Here is a 24,592-nt window from a genome sequence, read left to right as displayed (position 1 = left end):
ATTTTTTTGTAGATCACTGTGTCATTCAATAGCGTTTTTTGCCCATGGAAAATTTGCAATATTTACTGAATGATTGAAGTGAAATACAAGAAAATTCATGAACCTTTCCACACAGAGGCATAAAAGGTTAATTCTTAGGTCAATCAGGAAATATATTCCTCAAGAGACTTTTCTGTGATTTTGGTTTTCATTAATCTTTTTGTTAACAAAAGCACTTTTGAGATATAAAGAGAATTTAATGATTTTCAGTATTGCCATTGAGTTGTATGATCATCACCACAATCAACTTTAAACCTTATCATCACTCTGCCTCAAAAAACCCTGTGTCCATTAACACCACTTTGCAGCCTTTCCTCTTTTCTTCCCACATCTCTGCCCAGCCCTAGGCAAGCTCTAAACTAGTTTCTGTCTCTAAGGACCTGCATCTTCCAGACATCTTTCAATACGTGTTTTTAGTGTGACTAACTTCTCTCACTTAGCTAATGTTTTTAGGGCGGTGGTTGTTGTTCAGTCACTCAGTTGTGTCTGACTCTTTGCGATCCTATTGATTGCAGCATGCCAGGCTTCCCTGTAGTTCACAATGTCCAGGAGTTTGCTCAAACTCATGTCCATTGAGTCGGTGATGCCATCCAACCATCTCATCCTCTCTCGTCCCCTTCTCCTTCTGCCCTCAATCTTTCCCAGGAACAGGGTCTTTTCCAATTAGTCAGTTCTTCACGTGAGGTGGTCAAAGTATTGGACCTTCAGTTTCAGCATCATTCCTTCCAATGAATATCCCTACAATGAACTATTATTTGGCAATCAAAGGGAATGACTCATTAACTATTTTATGCAACCAACTTACTAATGTATTGCAAGATTCCAGACCTATTTATAGTTAGTTTTAAAAAAGTATTTGGTAGTAAAATATTCATAACACAAATTTTTTCCATTTTAAGTGTACAATTCAGTGACATTAAGAATATTCACATTGCTGTGCACCCATCACTAATATCCATCTCCAGAACTTTTTCATCATCCCAATCTGAAATGCTGTGTGAATTAAGTAGTAGCTCTCCACTCTTCCCTCCCCTCCAGCCTCTGGCAATCACCACTGTTCTTTCTGTTTCTATGAATCTAACTCTTCTAGATAACTGAGACAAGAGGAATAATACACTATTTGTCCATTCGTTACTGGCTTATTTCATTTAGCATAAAGTCTTCAGTGTTCATCATTGTTTTAGCATTGTCAGAATTTCCTTCCTTTTTAAGAATGAATAATATTCCACTACATTTTGATCATCCATCCATCAAGGGATGTTTAGGCTGCATCCACGTTTCAGCTGTTGTGAAAAATGCTGGTATGAACATGGATGTACAAATGCCTGTTAAAGTCACTGCTTTCAATTCTTTTAGATACATATCTAGAAGTAGAATGCATGGATCATATGAAAGCCCTGTTCAACTTTTGGAGGAACTGCCAGACTTTTCACAGTAGCCAGTTTTCCACAGTAGCGTCATCATTTTATATTCCTACCAGCAGTGACCCAGCATTCCAACTTCTCTAGATCCTCATCAAAACTTGTTCTTTTCCCTTCTTTTTAAAATAATAGTCATTCTGATGAGTGGGAAGTGGTACCTCATTGTCATTCTGATTTGCATTTCCCTAATGATTATGCCATATTTTCCTTAGCTATATTATCCAAGAACTACCTTATGATATTAAAAAAAAATTTGTTTACAAAACAAATAATCCTCACACATATTATTAAATTTACTTATTTGAAGTCAAGTATATCCCTTACTGTGGAAAGTAAATTGCATGAATATGGAAGTTCCTGGGCTGGACACTTGTCATAGGTTAATCTTCCCAGGAAGTGAACTCTGAGGAAGTTCAGAGTGCAGGATGTTAAGGAAGGAGCGCCCTTGGGATGAACACCTGTGGGAGACAGGGAAACAAAGTTGAATTGCGATTCCCAAAAGTTTTAAGAGTTTAAAGTTGTCCTGAGATCAAAAAATTTGAGAGCCACAGGCCTAGAACGTATTAGGGGAAGTGAAACCAGCTCAGTGTCACTTCAAATCAAATTCTTACCTGACTACTACAACTGGAAGGCCCAGGACTTCCCTGGTGGTTCAGTGGTTAAGATTCCATGTTCCCAATACAGGGGCTCTGGGCTCGATCCTGGGTCAGGGAACTAGATCCTTCATGCTGCAACTAAAATGAAATTTGTAAAAAAAAATGCATGTCACAATAATGGTCAAAGATCCCAAGTGAGCAACTAAAACTTGATGCACCTAAAAATATAAAAAATTCTAATACCCACTCTCCGATTTCCTCCCTCTCTCTCCTCTATTCCTTTTCCTGCTTTTTCCTAAGACTGTCTCACGTCTCTAGGTGTGTTTCACTCTGCACCAGGTCTCCGGCATATATTTTGGGGTTTTATTGTTTTTGGCTGCACTGGGTCTTCATTGCAACATGCAGGTTTAGTTGCCTAAGGGCACATAGGATCTTGGTTCCCTGACCAGGGATGGAAACCATGTTCCCTGCATTGGAAGGAAGATTCTTAACCACTGGACCACCAGGGAAGTCCCCTCCAGCATATGTTTATCTCACCTTCTTCTCCACATCTTTTCTGTGGATTTCAAGACATTAAACTGCTCCTATTTTCCACACTGGCAGAAGCATTCACTTTGGTGAAGACAGTTATAATACATTATATATAGTTTGTATTTTTAGAACTTGTGAATCCCAGAGAGGCCTTTTGTTACTGTACATGCTAACAGGGATGTATAGCATCTCATTCACATTGTAAGTTGATACTGGACTTTTGGAACAAAGTTCAAAAAATACGGAGAGCATCTATTTACTGTTTACTGTGAAGAATAAAAGTATATACAAAATTGCCATCAAAAGATTATGGGATGATTTGAGAGAATGGTATTGAAACATGTACATTACCATATGTAAAATAGATGACCAGTACAAGTTCCATGCATGAAGCAGGGCACCCAAAGCCGGTGCTCGGGGACAACCCAGAGGGATAGGGTGGGGAGGGAGGTGGTAAGGGGGTTCTGATTCATGTTGATGTGTGGCAAAACCCATCACAGTATTGTAATTATCATCCAATTAAAAGAAATTAATTAATTTAAAAGAGATTAGACTCTCATATTTGTGTGAAGCCCATTCAAAATACAGATGTTCAACACCTCAGTTTATTTCAATCCAAGCACAGAAAGCACCAGAGAACAGAAAAACACCCAAAACTCCACCAAGTTCCAGTGTTCCTCTAGTGATATAATGTCTTTTGAAAGAATGTCATGCTACCCAGGACACAGAAAAAGCGAAGATATGAAGTAAGTGGGGTGAGGAATCGTCATGGCAATCAAATACCATTTATTTGAGGTAAGAAGAAGTTTTCCTTTTTGGTCTGGGGAGATTTTGCTTTTGGAAACATAAAGTGTTACTTTCTCCAGGCATCACACATGTGCACTGCACACACACAAAGTACGTAGCTGCTAAATTTAGCTGTGGTTCTGTCACAACAATGACAAAGTTTCCTTCTGACCACAATGTGTTTGCCTACAAATGGTTCCTCTTTCCAGGCTCTGCTTAGTCCATACACACATTCCTAGTATGGTGACCCCCACACTCTCACAGCGGGACAACTTCTTGAGAGCAGACAGCCAGGATCCGGCCATCCTCTCTAGGAAGAGACACAAGGAATTAAACTGTTTCGTAGCTGGTGGGTTCTGCAGCGTTAGACCCATTTCACAGAAACTGATAATCGCAGCTGATTCACTTTCACCGTGGCCAGCCTAGAATGACACGCAAATGAAGCCCCGTGTTGGGGGGGACCGCCATCACCTTGTGGAATGGGATTCAGTCAAGGTGCCACTGTCTTCTCCCGCACCTACTGCGCCACAGAGCCGCAGCACACAGACTCCTCCCCGAAGGGCTTCACCACCGAGCTGCCTTGGGGATGGAGGGCTGAGCGCAAACAGGAAATCAAATGGCATAAAGGAGAAATGAAAGAAAAGGGACTGAAAACAAATGGGATATTGTCAGCAGAAAGGAGAACAACAGAAGCGGAACCGCAAGATACAAGGGAACGCTAAAGATGAAAGAGTACTAGAACTTCCGGTAATAGTTCCCAGTTAGGAGTGCTTACCGTGTGTTAGGCACTGGATAAGCATTTCATGTGAGTTTGTTCATCTCATTCAATACCGACAACAAACCCTGTGGTATGTATATTTTACAAAAAATAAAACATGCTCTTGCAATGAAGAGCCCCCCAGCCACACACACACATTTAAAAGAAATCGAAAGAGGAGGTGATAAAAAGAAACAGGAAAAATGGGACAAACAGAAAGCACAAAACCAGATGGTAGAAATAAGCTGAAACATACTAGAACTAAACTCTACAGTTAAAAGACAATGATTGCCTATAGGATAGAAAACAAAGAGATTTGCACTCTATGCTGTTTCCAAGAGCATACCTAAAACATAGCAGAGACAGGCGAGTAAGGATGTGTGGAAAGGTACAAGGTACACACTACTAACCAAAAGAAAGCTTATGAAGTGAGACTAATATTAGTCAAAACAGAACCTGAGGCCAATAACATTCACAGATTAGTGAAACCTACTTCTTAGTGATTAATAACTCAGTTTTCTAAGTGCTCAATCCATCAGTCATATCCAGTTGTTTGTGACCCTTTGGACTGTAGCTCACCAGGCTCCTCTGTCCATGGGATTCTCCAGAGAAGAATAGTGGAGTGAGTTGCCATGCCCTCCTCCAGGGGATCTTCCCAACCCTGGGGTCGAACCCGTATCTGCTGTATTGGCAGGCAGATTCTTTATCACTAAGCTATTGGGGAAGCCATCGATGGTTCACTATGAAGCTATAACAGTTCTAGATTTGCATGCCTCTGATGAAATAGCTTCAAAAATACATCTTTGTAAAGCAAAAATGAACAGAATTATAAGGAGAGCTTGATAGATCCACCACCAGAGTATCATAGTGGGAGATTTTACCATGTCTCAGTGACTGGCAGGTTCAATAAGAAAAGGAAAAACTCAGCAAGTGCATGGATTTGACCAACACAACCCACAGACTTGATATAATGTAAACACACAGAACACTGGGCTCCATAATTGGAGAATTGTTCCTCAAATACTCATGGAACACTTACAAATATCAGCTATGCATTGTGTCATAAAGCAAACTTAACAAATCTGCAAGGCTTGGTACCACCCTGGGAAGTGAGGATGCAGAGGAGTTAAGTGCTGGCCTTGGCTTCTGTGACTTAGAAGTGGGGAGGCTGGTCCAGAGAGCCCAAGGCCATGGCCCAGCACCAGGAATGTGACCCACAACGTGGTCTAGCTGCAGTCGTGCTTCTTTAAGTAGCAGAGAGTTAGAAAGAGCAATCCAGGTAAGGAGCTGTGGTCGATATGGTGTCATTTCGTTGGGGAACTAAATCAAGACAGGTGTTGCTGCTCCCCCGCCCTCCCCCAAGCCTGGTGTTTTCCAAGTGAATAGTGAGACTTCCATTCCTTGCTTGCTGAAGCAAATGTCCAACAGCCTGATAAGCAAAGTGACCTCTAAGTTCAGCTCAGTTCAGTCGCTCTGACTCTTTGCGACCGCATGGACTGCAGCATGCCAGGCTTCCCTGTCCAGCACCAACTCCTGGAGTTTGCCCAAGTTCATGTCCATTGAATCGGTGATGCCATCCAACCATTTAATCCTCTCTCATCCCCTTCTCCTCCTACCTTCAATCATTCCCAGCATCAGGGTCTTTTCAAAAGAGTCAGTTCTTTGCATCAGGTGGCCAAAGATTTGGACTTTCAGATGCAACATCAGTCCTTACAATGAATATTCAGGACTGATTTCCTTTAGGATGGACTGGTTGGATCTCCCTGCAGACCAAGGGACACTCAAGAGTCTTCTCCAACACCACAGTTCAAAGGCATCAATTCTTTGGCACTCAGCTTTCTTTATAGTCCAGTTCTCACACCCATACATGACTACTGGAAAAACCGAAGCTTTGACTAGAAGGACCTTTGTTGGCAAAGCAATGTCTCTGCTTTTTAATATGCTGTCTAGGTTGGTCATAACTTTTCTTCCAAGGAGCTTTTCTTCTTTTAATTTCATGGCTGCAGTCACCATCTGCAGTCATTTTGGAGCCCAAGAAAAGAAAGTCTGTCACTGTTTCCATTGTTTCCTCATCTTTTTCCCGTGAAGTGATGGGACCACATGCCATGATCTTCGTTTTCTGAATGCTGACTTTTAAGCCAACTTTTTCACTCTCCTCTTTCAGTTTCATCAAGAGGCTGTTTAGTTCTTCATTTTCTGATAAAAGGGTGGTGTCATCTGCATATCTGAGGTTATTGATATTTCTCCTGGCAATCTTGATTCCAGCTTGTGTTTCATCCAGTCCAGCATTTCTCATGATGTACTCTGCATATAAGTTAAATAAGCAGGGTGACAATATACAGCCTTCAGGTGCTCCTTTCCCGATTTGGAGACAGTAGGTTGTTCCATGTCCAGTTCTAACTGTTGCTTCTTGACCTGCATACAGATTTCTCAGGAGGCAAGTCAGGTGGTCTGGTATTCCCATCTCTTGAAGAACTTTCCAGTTTGTTGTGATCCACACAGTCAAGACTTTGGCATAGTCAGTAAAACATAAGTAGATGATTTTCTGGCACTCTGTCACTTTGTTGATGATCCAAGGGATGTTTGCAATTCGATCTCTTGTTCCTCTCCCTTGTCTAAATCCAGCTTGATCATCTGGAAGTTCACGGTTCATGTACTGTGAAAGCCTGGCTTGGAGAATTTTGACCATTACTTTGCTAGCCTGTGAGATGAATGCAATTGTGTGGTAGTTTGCACATTCTTTGGCATTGCCTTTCTTTGGGACTGAAATGAAAGCGGACCTTTTCCAGTCCTGTGGCCACTGCTGAGTTTCCCCAATTTGCTGGCATATTGAGTGCAGCCTTTTCACAGCATCATCTTTTACGATTTGAAGTAGCTCAACTGGAATTTCATCACCTCCACTAGCTTTGTTCATTGTGATGCTTCCCAAGGCCCACTTGACTTCGCATTCCAGGATGTGGCTCTAGGTGAGTGATCACACCATCTCCATCATCTGGGTCATGAAGATCTTTTTTGTATCGTTTCTATGTATTCTTGCCACCTCTTAATATCGTTTGCTTCTGTTAGGTCCATATCATTTCTGTCCTTTATTGTGCCCATCTTTGCATGAAATGTTCCCTTGCTATGTCTAATTTTCTTGAAGAGATCTCTAGTCTTTCCCATTCTATTGTTTTCCTCTCTTTCTTTGCATTGATCCCTGAGAAAGGCTTTCTTATCTCTCCTTGCTATTCTTTGGAACTCTGCATTCAAAAGGGTATATCCTTCCTTTTCTCCTTTGCCTTTTCCTTCTGTTCTTTGGAAGTGCACGCTAGCACCCTGGTGCCCAGAGCAGTTCACAGCTATGCAAAGAGCCCCCTCCTCAGAGAAACACCTTGGATAGAGGGGATGGAGAAGAGGCAGGAGGGACTGTAGATTTGGTGTTCAGATGTAAATCATAACACATTCTAGACAAACAATGGAGGCTTTTCAGGGCCAGAAGCTGCAGGAAACTAACATGCAAATGATGTATTTGCATCTTTAAAGTGAAGAGTCCTGAGTCCTGAGGCACCAGCACAGATGGGGCTGTTGAAGACCTGATGGTGTGTACAGACTGGCCCTGCCTGGGTCAGGGAAGGGGCAGGACCTGAATAGGGCTTTCCTCCAGGGTGGAGCGGAGAAGGCAATGGCACCCCACTCCAGTACTCTTGCCTGGAAAATTCCATGGACGGAGGAGCCTGTTGGGCTGCAGTCCATGGGGTCGCTACGAGTCAGACACGACAGAGTGACCTCACTTTCACTTTTTACTTTCATGCATTGGAGGAGGAAATGGCACCCCACTCCAGTGTTCTTGCCTGGAGAATCCCAGGGACGGGGAAGCCTGGTGGGCTGCCGTCTATGGGGTCGCACAGACGGACACGACTGAAGCGACTTAGCAGCAGCAGCAGCAGCCAGGGTGGAGAGTGTAGAGAGAAGGTGGCAGGGGTCCTGGCTGAGACCTGGGCTAGTGGCTCTAATGACAGCACCCCAATCTGAGGCCAAAAGACAAGCCCTGGACTAACAATGAGGCACAGGTGCTGCTGCTGCTAAGTCGCTTCAGTCATGTCCGACTCTGTGTGACCCCATCAATGGCAGCCCACCAGGCTCCCCCGTCCCTGGCATTCTCCAGGCAAGAACACTGGAGTGGGTTGCCATTTCCTTCTCCAATGCATGAAAGTGAAAAGTGAAAGCGAAGTCGCTCAGTCGTGTCTGACTCCAAGCGACCCCTTGGACTGCAGCCTACCAGGCTCCTCCACCCATGGGATTGATTTTTCAGACAAGAGTACTGGAGTGGGTTGCCACTGCCTTCTCTGAACAATGAGGCACAGAATCCCTGAGAAAAGAGAGAAAATCTGAGAGAAAAATAGCCGAGAAAAGAAGAGAAGCTAAAGGCAAAGGAGAAAAGGAAAGAAGATTTACCCATTTGAATGCAGAGTTCCAAAGAATAGCAAGGGGTCTGATCCCTGGGTCAGGAAGATCCCCTGGGGAAGAAAATGGCAACCCTCTCCAGTATTCTTGCCTGGAAAATCCCATAGACAGAGGAGCCTGGCTGGCTGGCTACAGTCCATGAGGTCACAGAGTTGAACACAACTAAGCACCTAGCACACAATGACAAAATAATCCCCTCCCAGTGGTGTCCATGACCTTATCCCAGACAACTGTGCATATGTTTGTTACCTTATATGGCAAAAGTGACTTTGCAGGTGTGATTATATCAATGAGTTTCAAAAACTAGTTTTTATTGACACATAGTTGATTTAAAATGTTGGTTTAGTTTCTACTGCACAGCAAAGTGAGTCAGTTATACATATACATAGATCCACTCTTTTTAAGATTCTATTCCCATATAGGTCACTACAGAGTACTGAGTAGAGTTTCCTGGGCTATACAGTAGCTTTTTATTAATAGAAATCAAGGATTTTGAGATAGGAAGATGATCATGGATTATCTAGGAGGTCCTATATATTTTTTCCCTTTTACACTAAAAAAATTTTGTACACAGATTTTAAAAGATTACCCTCCATTTACAGTTATCACAAAACATTGGCTATATTCCTTGTGGTGTAGAATACGTCCTCGCTCCCTACCTAACACCCAGTAGTTGGTACCTCCCATTCCCCTACCCCAACCACCAGCTTCTCTAGAGCTGGTGGGTCCAATCAAATCACCAGGATTTTATAAATGAAAAAGGAAGGCAGGAGGGTCAGAGTCAGAGAAAGAGATGTGACAAGGGAAGCAGAGGTCTGAGTGGTGCAGGAAGCAGTCAAGGAATGTAGCAGTCTCTAGAAGCTGGGAAAGGCAGGGAAATAGATTCACCCTCACACCCTCCAGAAGTGAACACAGGTCTGCCTACAGCTTGACTGGAGTCCGATGAGACTTCTGACCTACAGGATTCTAATATGAATATCATAAAACTGGGTGGTTTAAAGCCACTAAATTTGTGATAATTTGTTACAGCAGCCACAGGAAAACTAAAGGGTTCTTCCTCCATCCTCATCATCCTTAATCCTCACAATCACCCACTTTCAACGTATTCAGTGCGTACTTTTCCAGCTCACCTTCCATCTCCCAATATATATCTGTAAAAAAGAAGTGTATAGAAAGTTGGCTGTGAGTTTTGAAAAATCCAAGTACATAGCATGGTACTCTGTTGTGCTCAGATGCTCAGTCCTGCCTGACTCTTTGCGACCCCATGAATTGTAGCCCGCCAGGCTTCTCTGTCCATGGGATTCTCCAGGCAAGAATACTGGCGTGGGTTGCCATGACCTCCTCCAGAGGATCTTCTCACCTAGGAATCGAACCTGGGTCTCCTGCATTCCAGAGGGATTCTTACCAACTGAGCCACCAGGGAAGCCCAATATGGCAGTCTCTCATATTTAACATTTAGCTTTTTTCTTTCTTTCTATGTTCAACTTCGCATTATGTATCACCAGCTTTCAAATATACCTTCCGTCCCGTTCACAAAGCATGCTCCCACCAAGTGCCCTCTTTGGTCTTCCAAGTGCACCCTGTGAAGTCAGGCCTGGGATTTCTAACCCTGGAGTCAGAGTTTTAGGAAACAAGGGCTCAGAGGCCAACGACTGCAAGCTGAGACTCCAGAAGTCCAGGTCAAGGCTCCTTCCGGAGGCCGCCCTGCCCTGCCCTGCCCGGGTGCTCGGCTGGACACGTCCGAGGTTCCTCCGGGCTGCACACCATTCGCACCGAGCCGGGCGGCGCAGAGGCCTGGCCGCGACGAGGCCGGGGCCGCTCTGCCTGGCCGGCGATCGAACTCCCGGGGCGCGACGGAGGCTCGGCTGCCGCGGGGCCAGGTGTCGCGCCTCGGAAGCCGCTGCTGGAGCCGCGGGCGCCCCGCCCCTCCGCCGGCGCTGGCCGCGGGGTTACCTGCGGCCGGTGGGCGGGGCGGCCCTTCCCGTCTGCGCCGGCCCCCCCTGCCTCCAGGGCGGCGGAGCCGGGAAGTGGGAGAGGGAGCGAAAGAGGCGGAGACTGCGGCGGCTGCAGCCCGGCCGGGCTCCGAGCGAGCGGGGGGCTGCATGGAGCGGCCGGCGCGGCTCTGCGGGCTGTGGGTGCTGCTGCTCTACGCCGGCCGCGGCGGCGTGGCTGCGCCCGCGGGTGAGTTCGGTCCCCCAGCCGGGGCAGCGGGAATCGCGGCCGAGAGGCCCGCCGGGGCGCCTGGGGCCGAGGGCCGCGGCGGAGTCGGGGTCGAGGGCCCGCTCCGGGACAGCCCGCGGCCGCGGCGGCAGGCGCCTCCCGCGCCCGGCTGGAGCTTGGGGGACCCGGGGCGACCGGGCTTTCCCGGATCCCGGGCGGCGGGGGCGGCGGGGCGGGAGGACGACGACTTGTCGCCGCACTTCCCTTGGTCGTCGGGCAGCGCCGAGGAGCCTGGCGCTAAGGCCTGGGGCCCGAAAGGAGTTCGCGGGGTCGGGCCGGGAGTGTCGCCCGTGGCCCGGAGCGGGGATGAGGGGCTGCGAGCCCGCGGGGACGGCGACCAAGGTCCGGGAGTGCGGGTGACGCGCCGAGGCTCCTTGCGCGGCGGGTCCAGCGAGGTGGCGGCAGTCGAAGGGAACCTCTGAAGCGCCTAGTCCCTGTAGCAAAGGACGGGTCTCCTCTGGCGTACAAGAAATCCACGGGAAATCCGGGGCACCATCCGCGTGGAAGCCTTTTTCTTTAGTAACCTTTGTATTTTGGAATAATTGTCGATTTACAGAAAAGTTGCACAGATGCATACTCCTCACCTGGTGCGGCCATTTAAATGAACCAACCAGTTACTGTGGAAACTTGGGGGGAGGGGCACTAATGAATTCCTGAGGGACAGCTTTTGGCCTGAGCGACCTTCTGGACGTTTTTTTGGTGAAGATAGTAGCTCCGAAGTTGATAGGTTTTATTGTCACGTTGACACAAACACCCGCAATTTGTTTATTGCTTTTTCAGCCAGTGCCTTGGGCTTTGAAACCCCAGCTGAAATGGTGATTAGGAAACTTGGATGCCCTCTATTGATTCAGTCAACAAAACCTATGCCCACTCTGCGTGCCTTGTGCCAGGCAGTGTTCTAGGGGCAGAGAATACAGTGGTGAGCAAAACAGAGCAAGTCCTTGCCCTTTGGAGCTGGTATGCTATTGGTAGAGTCAGCTTAAGCGGGGGGCGGGGGGGGCGGTAAATTATAAGGTCTGTTAGAGGGCAGTAAGTACTATGGCGAAAAACAAGGCAATCTAGGGGTTTGCCATTGTAAATAGGGTGGACTACGTAGACTGCCACTGAAAAGGCAGCATTTGAGGAGAGACTTGAGGGAAGTTTGTAGTTTGCCAGTCATTCATTCAAGTGCCTGCCTTCTTTAGTACTGAGCCAGGTGTTGTGCATTGGCTTAGAGCCTTAGAGTATATTGTGTAATCTTGTGTTCCTAGTTCACTTGGGGGGATCTGATTTCCATATCATGGGGCAGCTACAGTGCAGAGAAGGGAGGGGGGTCACCTTTCCCTTCGGTTGTTGTCACTGAGTTACTCAGTCACGTCCAACTCTTTTCCGACCCCATGGACTGTAGCCCTCCAGGCCCCTCTGACCATGGGAATTTCCCAGGCAAGAATATTGGAGTGGGTTGCCATATCCTTCTCCAGGGGATCTTCCCGACCCAGGGATCAAACCCGCATCTCCTGCATTGCGTTGTATTGCAGGTGGGTTCTTTACTGCTGAGCCAGCAGGGAAGCCACCCATCTCTTTAGTCTCCTGATTGTCACTGTGCCACTCCAGTCCCCTCCCTCCTCCAGACTCCTCTCCCACACACCTCACACCTGGAACAACAAACAGCTGACTCTAGCTGATACTGGCAATCCCCAACTAATCAGTTTTGTCACAGAGGTTCATTGGCGACTTGGTTACTTAGAAATACAGAAACTTTTTCCCATTGGAAATATTGATACAATTGCATTAAGATATGGAGGGGGGAAAAAAGGCAAAACAAAACAGGGGACTTGGCTGTTATAATGGTCTGACCTTACCCAGCTGTGGGACTTCAGGACTGGTCATTTCCCTCCCTCGTGCAACAGTGTTCTCTGTGAAAGGAGGTTGAACTCCATAAGTTTTAAGGGCTCCTCCAGCTCTAATGGTTTGAGTGTGTATAAAAATGATGAGGTTCCCAGCTTAGTTTTAGTCTGTGTAGATTGGTAAGCCCACATTGTGGCATTCTTAATAACAACTAGCATTTCTATAGTGTTTACTCTATGCCGGGCAGCGCTCTAAGTTTTCCACGTGACCTATTTCAGCTTTCCACAGAACCTCTCCTGTTGGTGCTGTTACCATTCTTGTTTTGTATAGGAGGAAACAGGCACCGCAAGGCCCAGAGGCTTGCCCAGAGTCTCGTAGGTGGTAGACTGCAGGAGGGAGCTAGGCTGCTGACCCCAGCAGTGGCTTCCAGAGACCATGCCCCTAACCACTGCACTCATTGCCTCTCTCTGCAGAAATGAGGAGAGTCCTTGGCTGGGAGGGGAGCTGGGCCTCTCCCAGAGCAGCAGGGCAGGACTGGTGGGCATTCACGCAAGTATGTACAGGCCATTGGTAAAAAGCGAATGATCATGTATTGGAGACTTGCTTTATGATTGCCAGACTGTGTAGTCCAAACAATAGGTACCACAGGCATTCAGAAGAGGGGAAACTGAGGGCTGGGAATTCTGAGGAAGAACTGAAATTTGAGCTAGACTTTTAGGGTGGGTGACATTTGAGTTGGTGGAGGAGAAGTTACTCCCAGTTTGGGAGGCGAGCAGGAGCACAGGCCCAGAAGTAACGGTGGTGGTGCCCCTGTGGGCTCAACGAGGAGTCCGGCTTGGCAGGAGGGTGTATTGGCCAAACCAATCAAGGCAGAAGGGCTTCATTTGCCCTTGAGGCTGAGTTGGGGTGCAGAGGGAGGGAAATGACACTGGAAGAGAAGTCAACAGGGAGACTTGACTGAGTGTGGGGCTGGAGGGAGACGGGACTCACCAGAGTGCAAAGCTCCGCAGGAATCTAAGATTAGAGGTGGCCCCTGGAAAGATAGGTTATGCACGCCTTCTGTCCAGGCTCGGGCCTAACTGCTGTATGTCTGCCTGCCTCATGGGACCCAGCAGAGCACCTGAGTATGATCAGGATAATAAGAGAGGTGTTGCAAGGAAAGCACTGAAAGAGGTTGATGGTTAAGATGTAAAGGAAGGAGATGGATGACTCACGGATGACCTGTGATTTCCTTGACTTTTCCCGACATATGCATGCTTCTGCCAGCTCCTGTGACTGAAGGAGACAGCACAAGCTTTGAGTTAAGCCTTATTATTAGAGACAGCATTGATTGTATTCAATCGAAATTAGAATGGGATCTTGCCTAGAAGTTGAAGATGTAGCGGTCAGTGGGTTTCAGGACATTGATGGAAACTCACCCAGAACCTTGCTCCTCTGCCTTAGGTTAAATTCAGAGGATCCCATCCCAGGCCTCTTGTGTTAACAGCACTACCTTGAGTGCACTCCCACAAAATTTCTAGAAGAAAAGCACTTGCTGAAGAGCAAAGAACCTGTGAGTCAGTTAAACCCAGACTGATCAGGCTACATCCATCTTTATATTCTCTGTGGTGCCACATGGTGTATTCCCTCCAGACATCACAAATAAACCCAGAAGCCCCTGGTTGTTGTCCCTTCCATTCAGAATGCTGGCCCTAAGCTCCTTCTAGGTAGAAATCCTGGAATCACCCTGAACAGTCTCTGGCCTAGAGAAACCTGAGTCCAGTGGGAGAAATGGACATGCCCACAAACCTCTTTATTATTTGCTACAGTAGAGGACATCTGTCAAGTGCTTTGGGTACTCAAGGGCTTTCCAGGTGTCGCTAGTGGTAAAGAACCTGCCTGCCAAAGCAAGAGACCCAGGAGAAGAGGGTTCAATCCCTGGGTCAGAAAGATCCCCTGAAGGAGTGCATGGCAACCCACTCGAGTACCTTGCCTGAGAATCCACATGGACAGAGAAGCCTGGCAGGCTTCAATTGAGTGGTTGCAGAGTCAGACACGACTGAAGCGAGTTAGCACACAGCACACACACAGACGTGACCTATAAGAGCGAGGCCATAAGGACCTGAACAGAACACTGGAGGTAAGGATGGGGGAAGAGTAGATCTGAGAGGTGGTTTCCCAACTAAGTGTTGTTGTTCAGTCGCTCAGTTGTGTCTGACTCTTTGCCACCCAAGGGACTGCAGCAAGCCAGGCTTCCCTGTCAATCATCAGCTCCTGGAGCTTGCTCACACTCATGTCCATTGAGTCAGTGATGCCATCCAACCACCTCATCCTCTGATGTCCCCTTCTCCTCCTGCCTTCAACCTTGCCCAGCATCAGGGTCTTTTCCAATGAGTCAGTTCTTTGCATTAGTTGGCCAAAATACTGGAGTTTGAGGTTTAGCATCAGTCCTTGCAGTGACTATTCATGATTGACTTCCTTTGTGCTTGACTGCATCTAAGTGACCGCATGGCTAATCGGTGGAGTGGGCAAACTACATAGGCTAGATCCGGGAAGGGAGGTGTCTAGGATTTAAGTTTTAGCATTCCTCTCTCACTGATTTTTGTTGGGCATGGGGACAGTAGCTGGTAGACTTTGACCTTAGAATATTCCTATATTTTAACTTAAAATAGATTTATGTCCATCATACAGATTTGAGCCTTTGAAATAATTTTATTTAAAAATTAGTTTCTGGCAATGCCACGAGAGCCTCGGTTGGCCTCAGATAGCCAGTCCCCCACCGTCCCCACCATGGGGCCACTGCCCAGGTCCTTTGGGGCATCGTGTGGCACGTCCCTCCACGTGTTGGGACTGGGTCCAGTACAGAGAACTCTTCATCCTGGAACACGGGCACAACCAGAAAAGCAGCAGCCCCCTCACCCAACACTGCACCACTCAATTGTGGGGAACCTGGGGGAACCTGGTGCTAAACCATTTCTAGATGACCTGCTTCTGGGTTGGGGATTTGCCTGTAGCAGAGCAGCTCTCTCACTTCGATCTATTGAAAGTCAGCCCTCGACACAAAGGTTTGGAAAAAGAAATAAGGTTATCAAAATTTCTGTTTAGTAACAGGATATTTTTTTTTAAAGATAAAAAAATTAGTTTCAAAGGTCAGGCAATAGTTTTAGAAGTGCTAAAGTATTTTTTCATGCAGAACATAGAGTACATTAAATGACTAAGTTAAACAGAAGAAAATAACAATAACCAAAAGTCATATTTAACATTGTAGCTTTTATTTGACCCAGGATTTAGAAAATCAAACGCAAACAAAAAGACAGGAAGGGTTCTTTGAGAGTAAGGAATGCTGTTGCTATCTTCACAGGACCATTACCCAGTTTTGTATGCTGTCAGGTTCTTTTCCAGACTCTGTTCTCTTTACCTTGATGTATAATTGTATTATTTACAATTTACCATTCCCTCTTTACTATATATGATAGAATACAAGCAAAAGGTTTTTGTAAACTGCATGTCCTTTGGAAGTACAATCAGAAGGTTAACTCATTCCCAGTACCACACTTGTTTACACAATTTCTTCCCCTTTCTTTTTTCTACTTTTGCTAAACACACACACACACACACACACACACACACCTACTCCCCCCCCCCGAAAACAAAACAAACAAACAAAATCCCTGGGAACGTCCCTGTGGCTAAGACTCTGCACTGGCAATGCAGAGGTCCTGGGTTCAATCTCTGGACAGGGATACAGATCCCACATGCTGCACCTAAGACCCCCAGGAAGCCAAATAATAAATAAATACTTAAAAGAAAAAAGCAAACAGCAATGAAGAACATAAAAGCACCTTGGTTTTGATCAGCACAATACAGTAGTTAAATGTTACTTATTTTCTATTTAGTTTTGAGTAAATATTAAACATTGTTTTTCTAATAATGCAGGATATAAAAACATAAAATAAGTTGACAGTTAACTTGCCAGAGATTGAAACACATCAAATGTTAGATATGAATAACTAATTCTAAAGTAAATGAATAAAAGTTTTGAATAACTTGCGGGGAGCTGCCCGTGAGAACGGGGTCCTCTGTCCAAAGGACACAAGCTCTGGGAGCTGCCTCAGTCCTTGAGGGTTTGCTTGCAAACAAAGCTCTCTGTCCTGCCACCCCAGAGATTAGGCGCTTATTTACTGCAGACACCTGGAGTTCTGTGCAAACTTCTCACGCACAGAGAAAGGTTATCTGGTGTAAGAAATAATAACAGGGTGCCATTCCCATGCTCTCAAGGTTTCTTGTGACTGTTTGTAAGATGTATACGTCAACCAAGAAGAAATGTCAACTGTCTTGTCTTTCTCACGCTTTTCTGTATAAATATAAGATGCTGAATGAAGTTGGTGTCAGACTGCGTCCCTTCGTGGAGACGTGTCTGAACCTCTCGAACCCATCTTTGTTGTAGTCTCTTGCTTTAGTTTCTTTCTGAGCCCCACCGTGCACGTTCTCGGGACCTGATCGACTTTGCCGGCTGGCACCGGCAATAACTAGAATCAAGTACTTAGAATGTATGAGTTACAGCAAAAGTCAAATCATAATACAGTAAATTTTACTCCTTTTCCATTTTGTTTTTAGTAAATATTATTTTAAATATTTTTGTAATAATGCAGAATATAAAAACATAAAATAAGTTGATAGTTAACTTGCCAGAGAGATTGAAACACATCAAAAGCTAGATATGAAATGTAAAGTACATTAATAAAACAGTTTTAAACAACTACAACCTTCAACTACTTAGAATGTATGATTTAGAGTAAAAGTCAAAGATTATTGATGCTATGTTATAAGCTTCCATGTTTTGGGAAAGAGAAATGTAAAGGGAGATAATATTCAACCCTGGTGGTACTTCATTCCAAGAGATATTGAATCAAATTAACACCCACAACCACAGCTTATTGTTTTTGTCTCCCCACAAGCTAAAAAGTGGGGGAATGTAGAAAGTGACTGCTATTATATATGGGCTGTTTTAAAGGGTGATGAAGATATTCTAAAACTGTGGTGATGGTTTTACAAGTTTTTAAATATACCATATAAACTAATGTATTGTACTCTATTTTAAAGGGTGAGTTTTATGGCACATCAATTCAGTCAATAACTTTTTTTTTTTCTACACGCCAAGGACACATGGAAAAAAAAAAAAAAACGCAAAGAAAAAAGGAGTTGAATACTACCACGGCCCAGGGAAAGTAAGGAGGGTGGTAGGGGGAGGACAGAAGAAAGGAAGGAGAGGGACATGCATTGCTGACTAGTTCTCCCCTCCTCCATTCAGTATACATGTGCACACACTTGCACACGTACACACGTGCAAACACAAGCACACACACACACATGCACACACACACACTGTGATAACCAGTGACAAGCAACTGGCTGCTTTTTGTTACAGATAAAACCATAACTGCTTTGTTTCCTGAAAAGGTCTCCTGCTCTTGTAAATGTTGCCCTTGCTTGCTAAATAGTTGGTCTTTGTTAATGAGGTTTTTCCTTCTTATGCTCTTGCTTTTTGATTTTTAAAAGCAAATCTTCATAACTAGTATGCAGCCTGTGTCACATCTTCTCTTTTGTAATTTAAGTCATGCTGTATGGTATCTGGAAAGTCATACTCACTTTATTCTGAAAAATATCTGCTTCTGAATCTTTCTCAGTGTAAGTATTGTAGTTACCTTGTCAAGCCAAGTAAGTATTTCACAAGTATTACAGGGTTGAACTCTTACAGTCCAGGCCTTTTAGGTGTTCTCTTGGCTTTCTTTTCTTTTTTTTTTAAGCCTTCTTATTGACTCATAAGGGCTTCCCAGGTGGCACTAGTAATAAAGAACTCAGCTGCCAGTGCAAGAGTCTAAGAGACTCGATGGATGGGAAGATCCCCAGGAGGAGGGCATGACAACCCACTGCCATATTCTTCTAGAGAATCCCACGGACAGAGGCGCCTGGCAGGCTACAGTCCACAGTGTTGCAAAAACTAGGACACAACTAAACCAACTCAGCATGGCACACACTGACTCACAGACACTAGCAGCTTAATTTCAACAAAAAGATGGTCATCTCTACACTTTTATATAGAAGTAGAGGGATTCTGAAAACTAAGTTTCTTTCTTTGTAGCTGAATTTTATTAACTGGCAATAAGTCACTATTTCAAAGTCTTAGTCATTTGCCCAACATTTTATTGCCTGTATATTATATTCTGGGAAATAGAATCAAAGTCAGGAATTATCAGTTACATAGTCTGAATACAAATGTTAAATAGTCTGAATTGATAGGAAGACTGTCCTCTTGGACCAGAAAAGTAGTCTCCTTAAGACAGAGATGGAGTGATAGCTACTTCCCCCCTTTTTCTAACTATATCTTGGTTTTTCTCTTTATTGAAGACCCTGAGTGCAAGCCTGAGTCTCATCTTGTGGCTTATCAGCATCATGGGCTGCACCTGTAGCTCCATTCGTATCCTTCCTTGCTGTGGACTGTTCTCTGCAAGGTGTCTGGCTACTGCTCTCTCTCATTGAAACGCGAAAAACACCAAATGATGGTCTCGAAGTATAGTCTAAAGGAAATAGATGTAAAGTGGTGTTTTCGTCTCTCCGTGTAATAGGAGAAAATATGCTTTTGCTGTAGTCAATCATACTTTCCTCTGAAGTTGCAGATAATATTTCAGTAGGTAGGTCTTCTTCTGGAGAAATAATGGAAAGGCTCCAAGGGAAATCAATCTCAGTCCTCTGTGTGAAAATGTATTTGCTTTGTGGACGGCCAAGCCTGGCATCAGGAAGGCTGGAGTCATCTTGAAATTCACACACAGTCTGAGGGCCGAGTGTAGACGCTGAAGGAACAGTGCTAGATGACTTCTGACTGCCACTGCTTATTTTGATAGTCTTAGTGCTGTTAGAGGAAATCTCTTGAGGGCTCTCTGGCACCTCAAAGACATCCTGCCTGTACAACGGAACCTGAAGTTCGGAACTGTGTGGCTGTTTCTTTTTCCCTCGAGCTTTCATCTGTTTGGTTTTCGTTTGCGTTATCATTTTGAGAGCCGCATACCTCTCAGGTCCAGGTGGAGGGTCCCCAATCGAAATAAATGACTCGCTCTTTTGAGACCCAGGGATGAAGTCGTCATCACTATCAGAAGAAGAACGGCGAGACTGTGGCTGTTTCCTCTTGAGCCTAGCCAAAAGTTGCTTGTTTTCTTCTCTTAATTTATTCCTTTCTGCTGTAAACTCACAAATAAACTTCAGATTTTGTTGTTGGATATCATAAAATTCTTGCTGTAGTGTATTTCTGTATGTTTCATTTACTGTACAGTGATCGCATACTTTCGCGTTTAACTGACCTCGCAGGTCATGGATAGTGTCATTCAGGGCTCTCTTTTGCTCCGTCAACTCTTTAATTCTGGATATGGAGCCTGTCCTCCTCCTGTCTGACAATCGCTCTTTTCTCAAACTGTTTACTTTCCCCTGAAGTCGGCGTAGCTCTCTGTCATGGAGCTCTTTTAGTGTTCTCCAGGTTTTTTTAAAATCTTCAGAAGACACATCACAGAGGCTAACGTTCTGCATTGTATCTTCTTCAGAAGAGCTCCGCCCACTTTCCCTGTCTTCTTCACCCACGTCCCCCACCTCCATCTTGATTCTCTGACTGGGATTGTCAAATAGTGGAGACAGGCACCTCCAGAAAATGGCAGAAGGGCCGTCAACTAGAACTGGGCTGCGGACCGATCGAGAGTTTCACCACTTTTACAGACCTGTGAAGTCGTCTCAGGGCACCCGGTGGGGGAGAAGATGGATCAAAGATGGCTCAGGGGTGGACAGCAGGACGTAGGTGGGGGGCTGGAAGGAGACACCAGCCTCCTTTGCCGAGAAGAGCGAAGGCACAAGGCAGGGAAGACGGCGGCTTCAAGCGACCCTGTTCCAACAGAAAACTAGAGAGAGTGGAAACGCAGTGACTTCTGGGAAAGCCCCGCTGAGCTGAAGTGCGTCACAAAAGAGGGGGGAGGGGGGTTGGAACTTATCCTTGCTTTATTTTTGAAACAAATTAATTTGACCCGATTTTTGCATCTTTATTCTGGACAGTCAATATTTTATAATCATTGAAAACCACAAATACCCATGGTCATTAGTAAGTTGGACATAAAGTCAAAAGCCATGCACTCTTTCCTCCCTGTCACCCCTCCGTTTAGGCAACATTGCTTAGTGGTCCATTCCTAGATTTAGAGGCTCTCGGGAGACTGGCCATTCTGTAACTGATTACTGTTGCGATCCATGCTAGAGCTTTGCTGGTGGTGTTACTGTTGCGATCCATGCTAGAGCTTTGCTAAGCTTTGCTAAGCTCTAGCATGGATCGCAACAGTAATCAGTTACAGAATTGCCATGCTAGAGCTTTGCTGGTGGCTCAGTAGGTAATGCGGAGAAGGCAATGGCACCCTGCTCCAGTACTTTTGCCTAGAAAATCCCATGGACGGAGGAGCAGTCCATGGGGTCACTAGAGTGGGACACGACTGAGTGACTTCACTTTCATTTTTCACTTTCATGCACTGGAGAAGGAAATGGCAACCCACTCCAGTGTTCTTGCCTGGAGAACCCCAGGGATGGGAAGCCTGGTGGGCTGCCGCCTACGGGTCGCACAGAGTCGGACACGACTGAAGCAACTTAGCAGCAGCAGCAGTAGGTAACGAGTCTGCCGGCAATGCGGGAGAGCCAGGTTCAGACTCTGGATCGGGAAGATCCCCTGGAGAAGGAAATGGCAACCCACTCCGGTATTCCTGCCTGGAGAATTCCATGGACAGAAGAGCCCAATGAGGCTACTGTCCATGTGGTCACAAAGAGTTGGACACGACTGAGTAACACTTTCACTAGGTTTTTAAATTTTAGACGTGAAACTGCTGACACCATTAGCTATATCTGAATAGGTTACAAAACGGAATGGAAGGTTAAGTGGGGGTAGTATTTTTCTTTTAAAAAAGTTTCAGTGAGTGTGTTGGAAGTTAAAATAAAGAACAACTCAAAAGAGAAGTATATGTGATAGGTTTAGGGGCTTTTATATCTAAAATAGTTGTTGCATGAATCTGTGTGGTATGTATGTATATTGCTAGAACTTCAGGGTTAATAATCCAAAGAGAAAGAGGAAAATAAGTTATCACTTTTCCTCTCAAGTTTTCAAACTTTGTGGTTCTCTGAGTCCTTTGAGTAGCAGGCAAAGGTGCTTGACCCTGCCTTTGGAACAATGCACATACATGCACCATTTTGCATAAAATTTTAAGAAAAACCCCAGGTCTACTTCGCTTCCTGTCTTCAGGGATGATAAGCCATCAAAAAGAACATTTATAAAGTAAATAAAAATAATTGTTAAAGTTGAAAATACTTACAGATTTAGCAGTATATTTGGAATTAATTCAATAGAGTGTAGTGTGGGTATTGGGCAGTGAGATGAGATAGGAGGGCAGGATTCAGATGAGACAGAACGGGTTATGAGTTGATGGTTATTGAAACTAAAGTTATTGGGTCTTTGGAATTCACTGTGCTATTAATATTTGCTGTTATGGTCTCTGCTATTTCAAGCTGTAACACTTTATTCCATTTTCAGATACGTTCTTAACTTACTGGAACAAGGTATCTCCCCAGAAGCTCATAAACATTCTCATACTTCTAGAGTAAATTGTCTTATTTTCATGAAATTTCCTCTTATTTTGGGGAGCTTAATGTTTATAGTAAATGAAATATTACTCCTTTTTTGTTTTCATCAGCATGTTTGTACATAATGTAGGGAATGTTAAACTATTTTCGTAGTTTATAGGTTGACATATAGCTTCTTCACACATAGAAGAAAAACATGTAAATGAAATACTTGTGGTATTATAGAAAACTCTAGCTGATAATAGCCCATCTTTGCAGACCATCAGGAATCTTTGTGTGACCTGGAAAACTGGAAGTGGCACCAGCTGTCCTAATCATTCATTTAGAGCAGATGCTGGCTTAATGGAGCCCCTTAAATGTTGGAGTTTAGAATGTGTATCCTTAGATAGAGCCAAGTAATTCTACCCACTTCAGAAATGTGTGTTTGTGTGTACATGTATATATATTCCAAGGTACTTGATTTTTTCCTAAGTGGAGGGGGGAAGTTGTCCTATATTGTTTGCTGAGCTATTTTGTTGAAAGGTAAGAGAGAAATTAGAGTGATGTGTAATTTCTAAATACATTTTAAAATAAATAGTACACATAACATATATGATAGTGTATGTGCATGTCCAGCAAAACATTTGGAGAAAATATTTGCAAACAAAGCAGGATTAAAAAAAAAAAAAACACTCTAAAAATGAAATATTCACTAATGAAAATAGATGATATTGTTGGGGATTTACTTTAAAATTATGGAGGAGGTAGTAAGTGTGGAGGGAGTGGGGAGGACCTGTTTGGGGTAGAAGTTAAACAGGAGTGGCCATGAGTTGATAATTGTTGAAGCTCGTGGGTGCTGGGTATGTGGGGTTTAGTTTGCTGTCCTCTCTACTTTTGTATGTTTGGGATTTTCTATACTAGAAAGTGGTTTAATGCCATTATAAAAAAATATAGCAATTGCCACAATTTTTAGGGCTTAAGAACCTTTTTAGGTGTGAATGACTTTTTAGAGACCTTTGCTATGACACACACTATAAAGCTCGAAGGATGATTTGCATTGATACGTTTTTAAAAAATATGTCATTATAATTGTATATGAAGACCTGAGACTTGTTGGTGCTGAAGTAACTGTAGCAAATGAATGTAGAGTGATATAATATGGCTGGTGGTTGTATATTTATTTGTGTATACCAAAACATATTCTTGTAATATGATTTTAAATAGGTCATTCTTTGTAACACATGAATTTTTAAATATTATTTGTTAAAATGCAAAGTATGGTAATATAGTACTAACATGCTACTGTTTTTCTTTCTAGAGTATGTTTGTTTCACTTTAGATACATGGGGAAAAGAAACATAGCAAGGTAATTCCCATAGCAGTGCAATTCCCTCTTTTTTTCTTCTCTTCCAACAGAGGGCAGTCTTAATCATGCCATGCAAAACCTAGATGCTTCCTTTTGAGCTAGCCTGAAGATACGCATGATTTATTTAATGCTTCTCAACTTAAAGTTGAAATTAACCTGATGTGAAGTGTAACATTTTTTTAAGTTTCCCAAAGGGTAATGGTTAGACTGATGTGCACCGTTTCCGGTCTAATCCTAGAACAGATGCTTGTCTCTTCTGAAGGATGTGAGAAAAGACTAGATCCAGGGGAAGGCAGGAAATTGTCAAGTGAGGACAACTGTCAGTTGTGTCCTTTTGTCTACAACCTATCAATATTCACCTCAGTTAGTAATGTAAACAGAAATCCCAAACAGTAATTGCAACATGCATTATATATTATTTCTTTCTTCTTTTTGCTGTGTAAGTCTTAGTGAAATAAATACTTTAGAAAATGTTTGTGGGACCCTAAGGAAAAGATTACTTGCTTATTTTGATAAGATATATTTCAGAGGTAGAGTTAGACATTAAAGGATCTTAAATAGAATTATTTTCCTTATGAAAGTAAATTTCATGGCACTTCCAAAAACTAAAGAGGCAGTTTGAAAGAAAGTGAAAGTCACTCAGTCATATCCAACTCTTTGCAGTCCATGGCATTCTCTAGGCCAGAATACTGGAATGGGTAGCCTGTCCCTTCTCCAGGGCATCTTCCTGACCCAGGAATTGAACCAGGATCTCCTGCATTGCAGGCATATTCTTTACCAACTGAGCTATGAGGGAAGCCCAAGGAGGTGGTTTGGATTAGGTTTATTGCTGAGACTCTGGGACATACTAATAATTCAGGTGACGATTTTTGTTGTCTTCCCAGCACTGGGAGCTGGTTGGGAACTGGTATGGTAACTACCATCATGAACCTTAACCTCTAAGATGCTGGTGACCTGCCTTCTGTGTTTACTAGAGGATGGAAAAACTTCTTTCTCA

The 24,592-nt window shown here is 44.3% G+C and overlaps 1 protein-coding gene across 1 annotated transcript in view; it reads left to right on the top strand.

Annotated features, from left to right (window-relative positions):
* The first annotated feature begins 10,183 nt into the window (after positions 1 to 10,183).
* Positions 10,184 to 24,592, top strand: part of LOC113887663 (dedicator of cytokinesis protein 11-like) — an 82,058-nt gene continuing 67,649 nt past the window's right edge. Inside the window, exon 1 of the mRNA XM_027534832.1 lies at positions 10,184 to 10,754. Within this exon, the coding sequence (XP_027390633.1) occupies positions 10,676 to 10,754 (79 nt within the window). The 5' untranslated portion in view covers positions 10,184 to 10,675. The remainder of the gene's footprint in view (positions 10,755 to 24,592) is intronic.

The sequence above is a fragment of the Bos indicus x Bos taurus genome, chromosome X (assembly GCF_003369695.1).
Source record: "Bos indicus x Bos taurus breed Angus x Brahman F1 hybrid chromosome X, Bos_hybrid_MaternalHap_v2.0, whole genome shotgun sequence".
NCBI classification, from domain to species: Eukaryota; Metazoa; Chordata; class Mammalia; order Artiodactyla; family Bovidae; genus Bos; species Bos indicus x Bos taurus.
The sequence above is the reverse complement of the archived record's forward strand: the minus strand, read 5'-3'. Positions and strand labels throughout refer to the sequence as shown.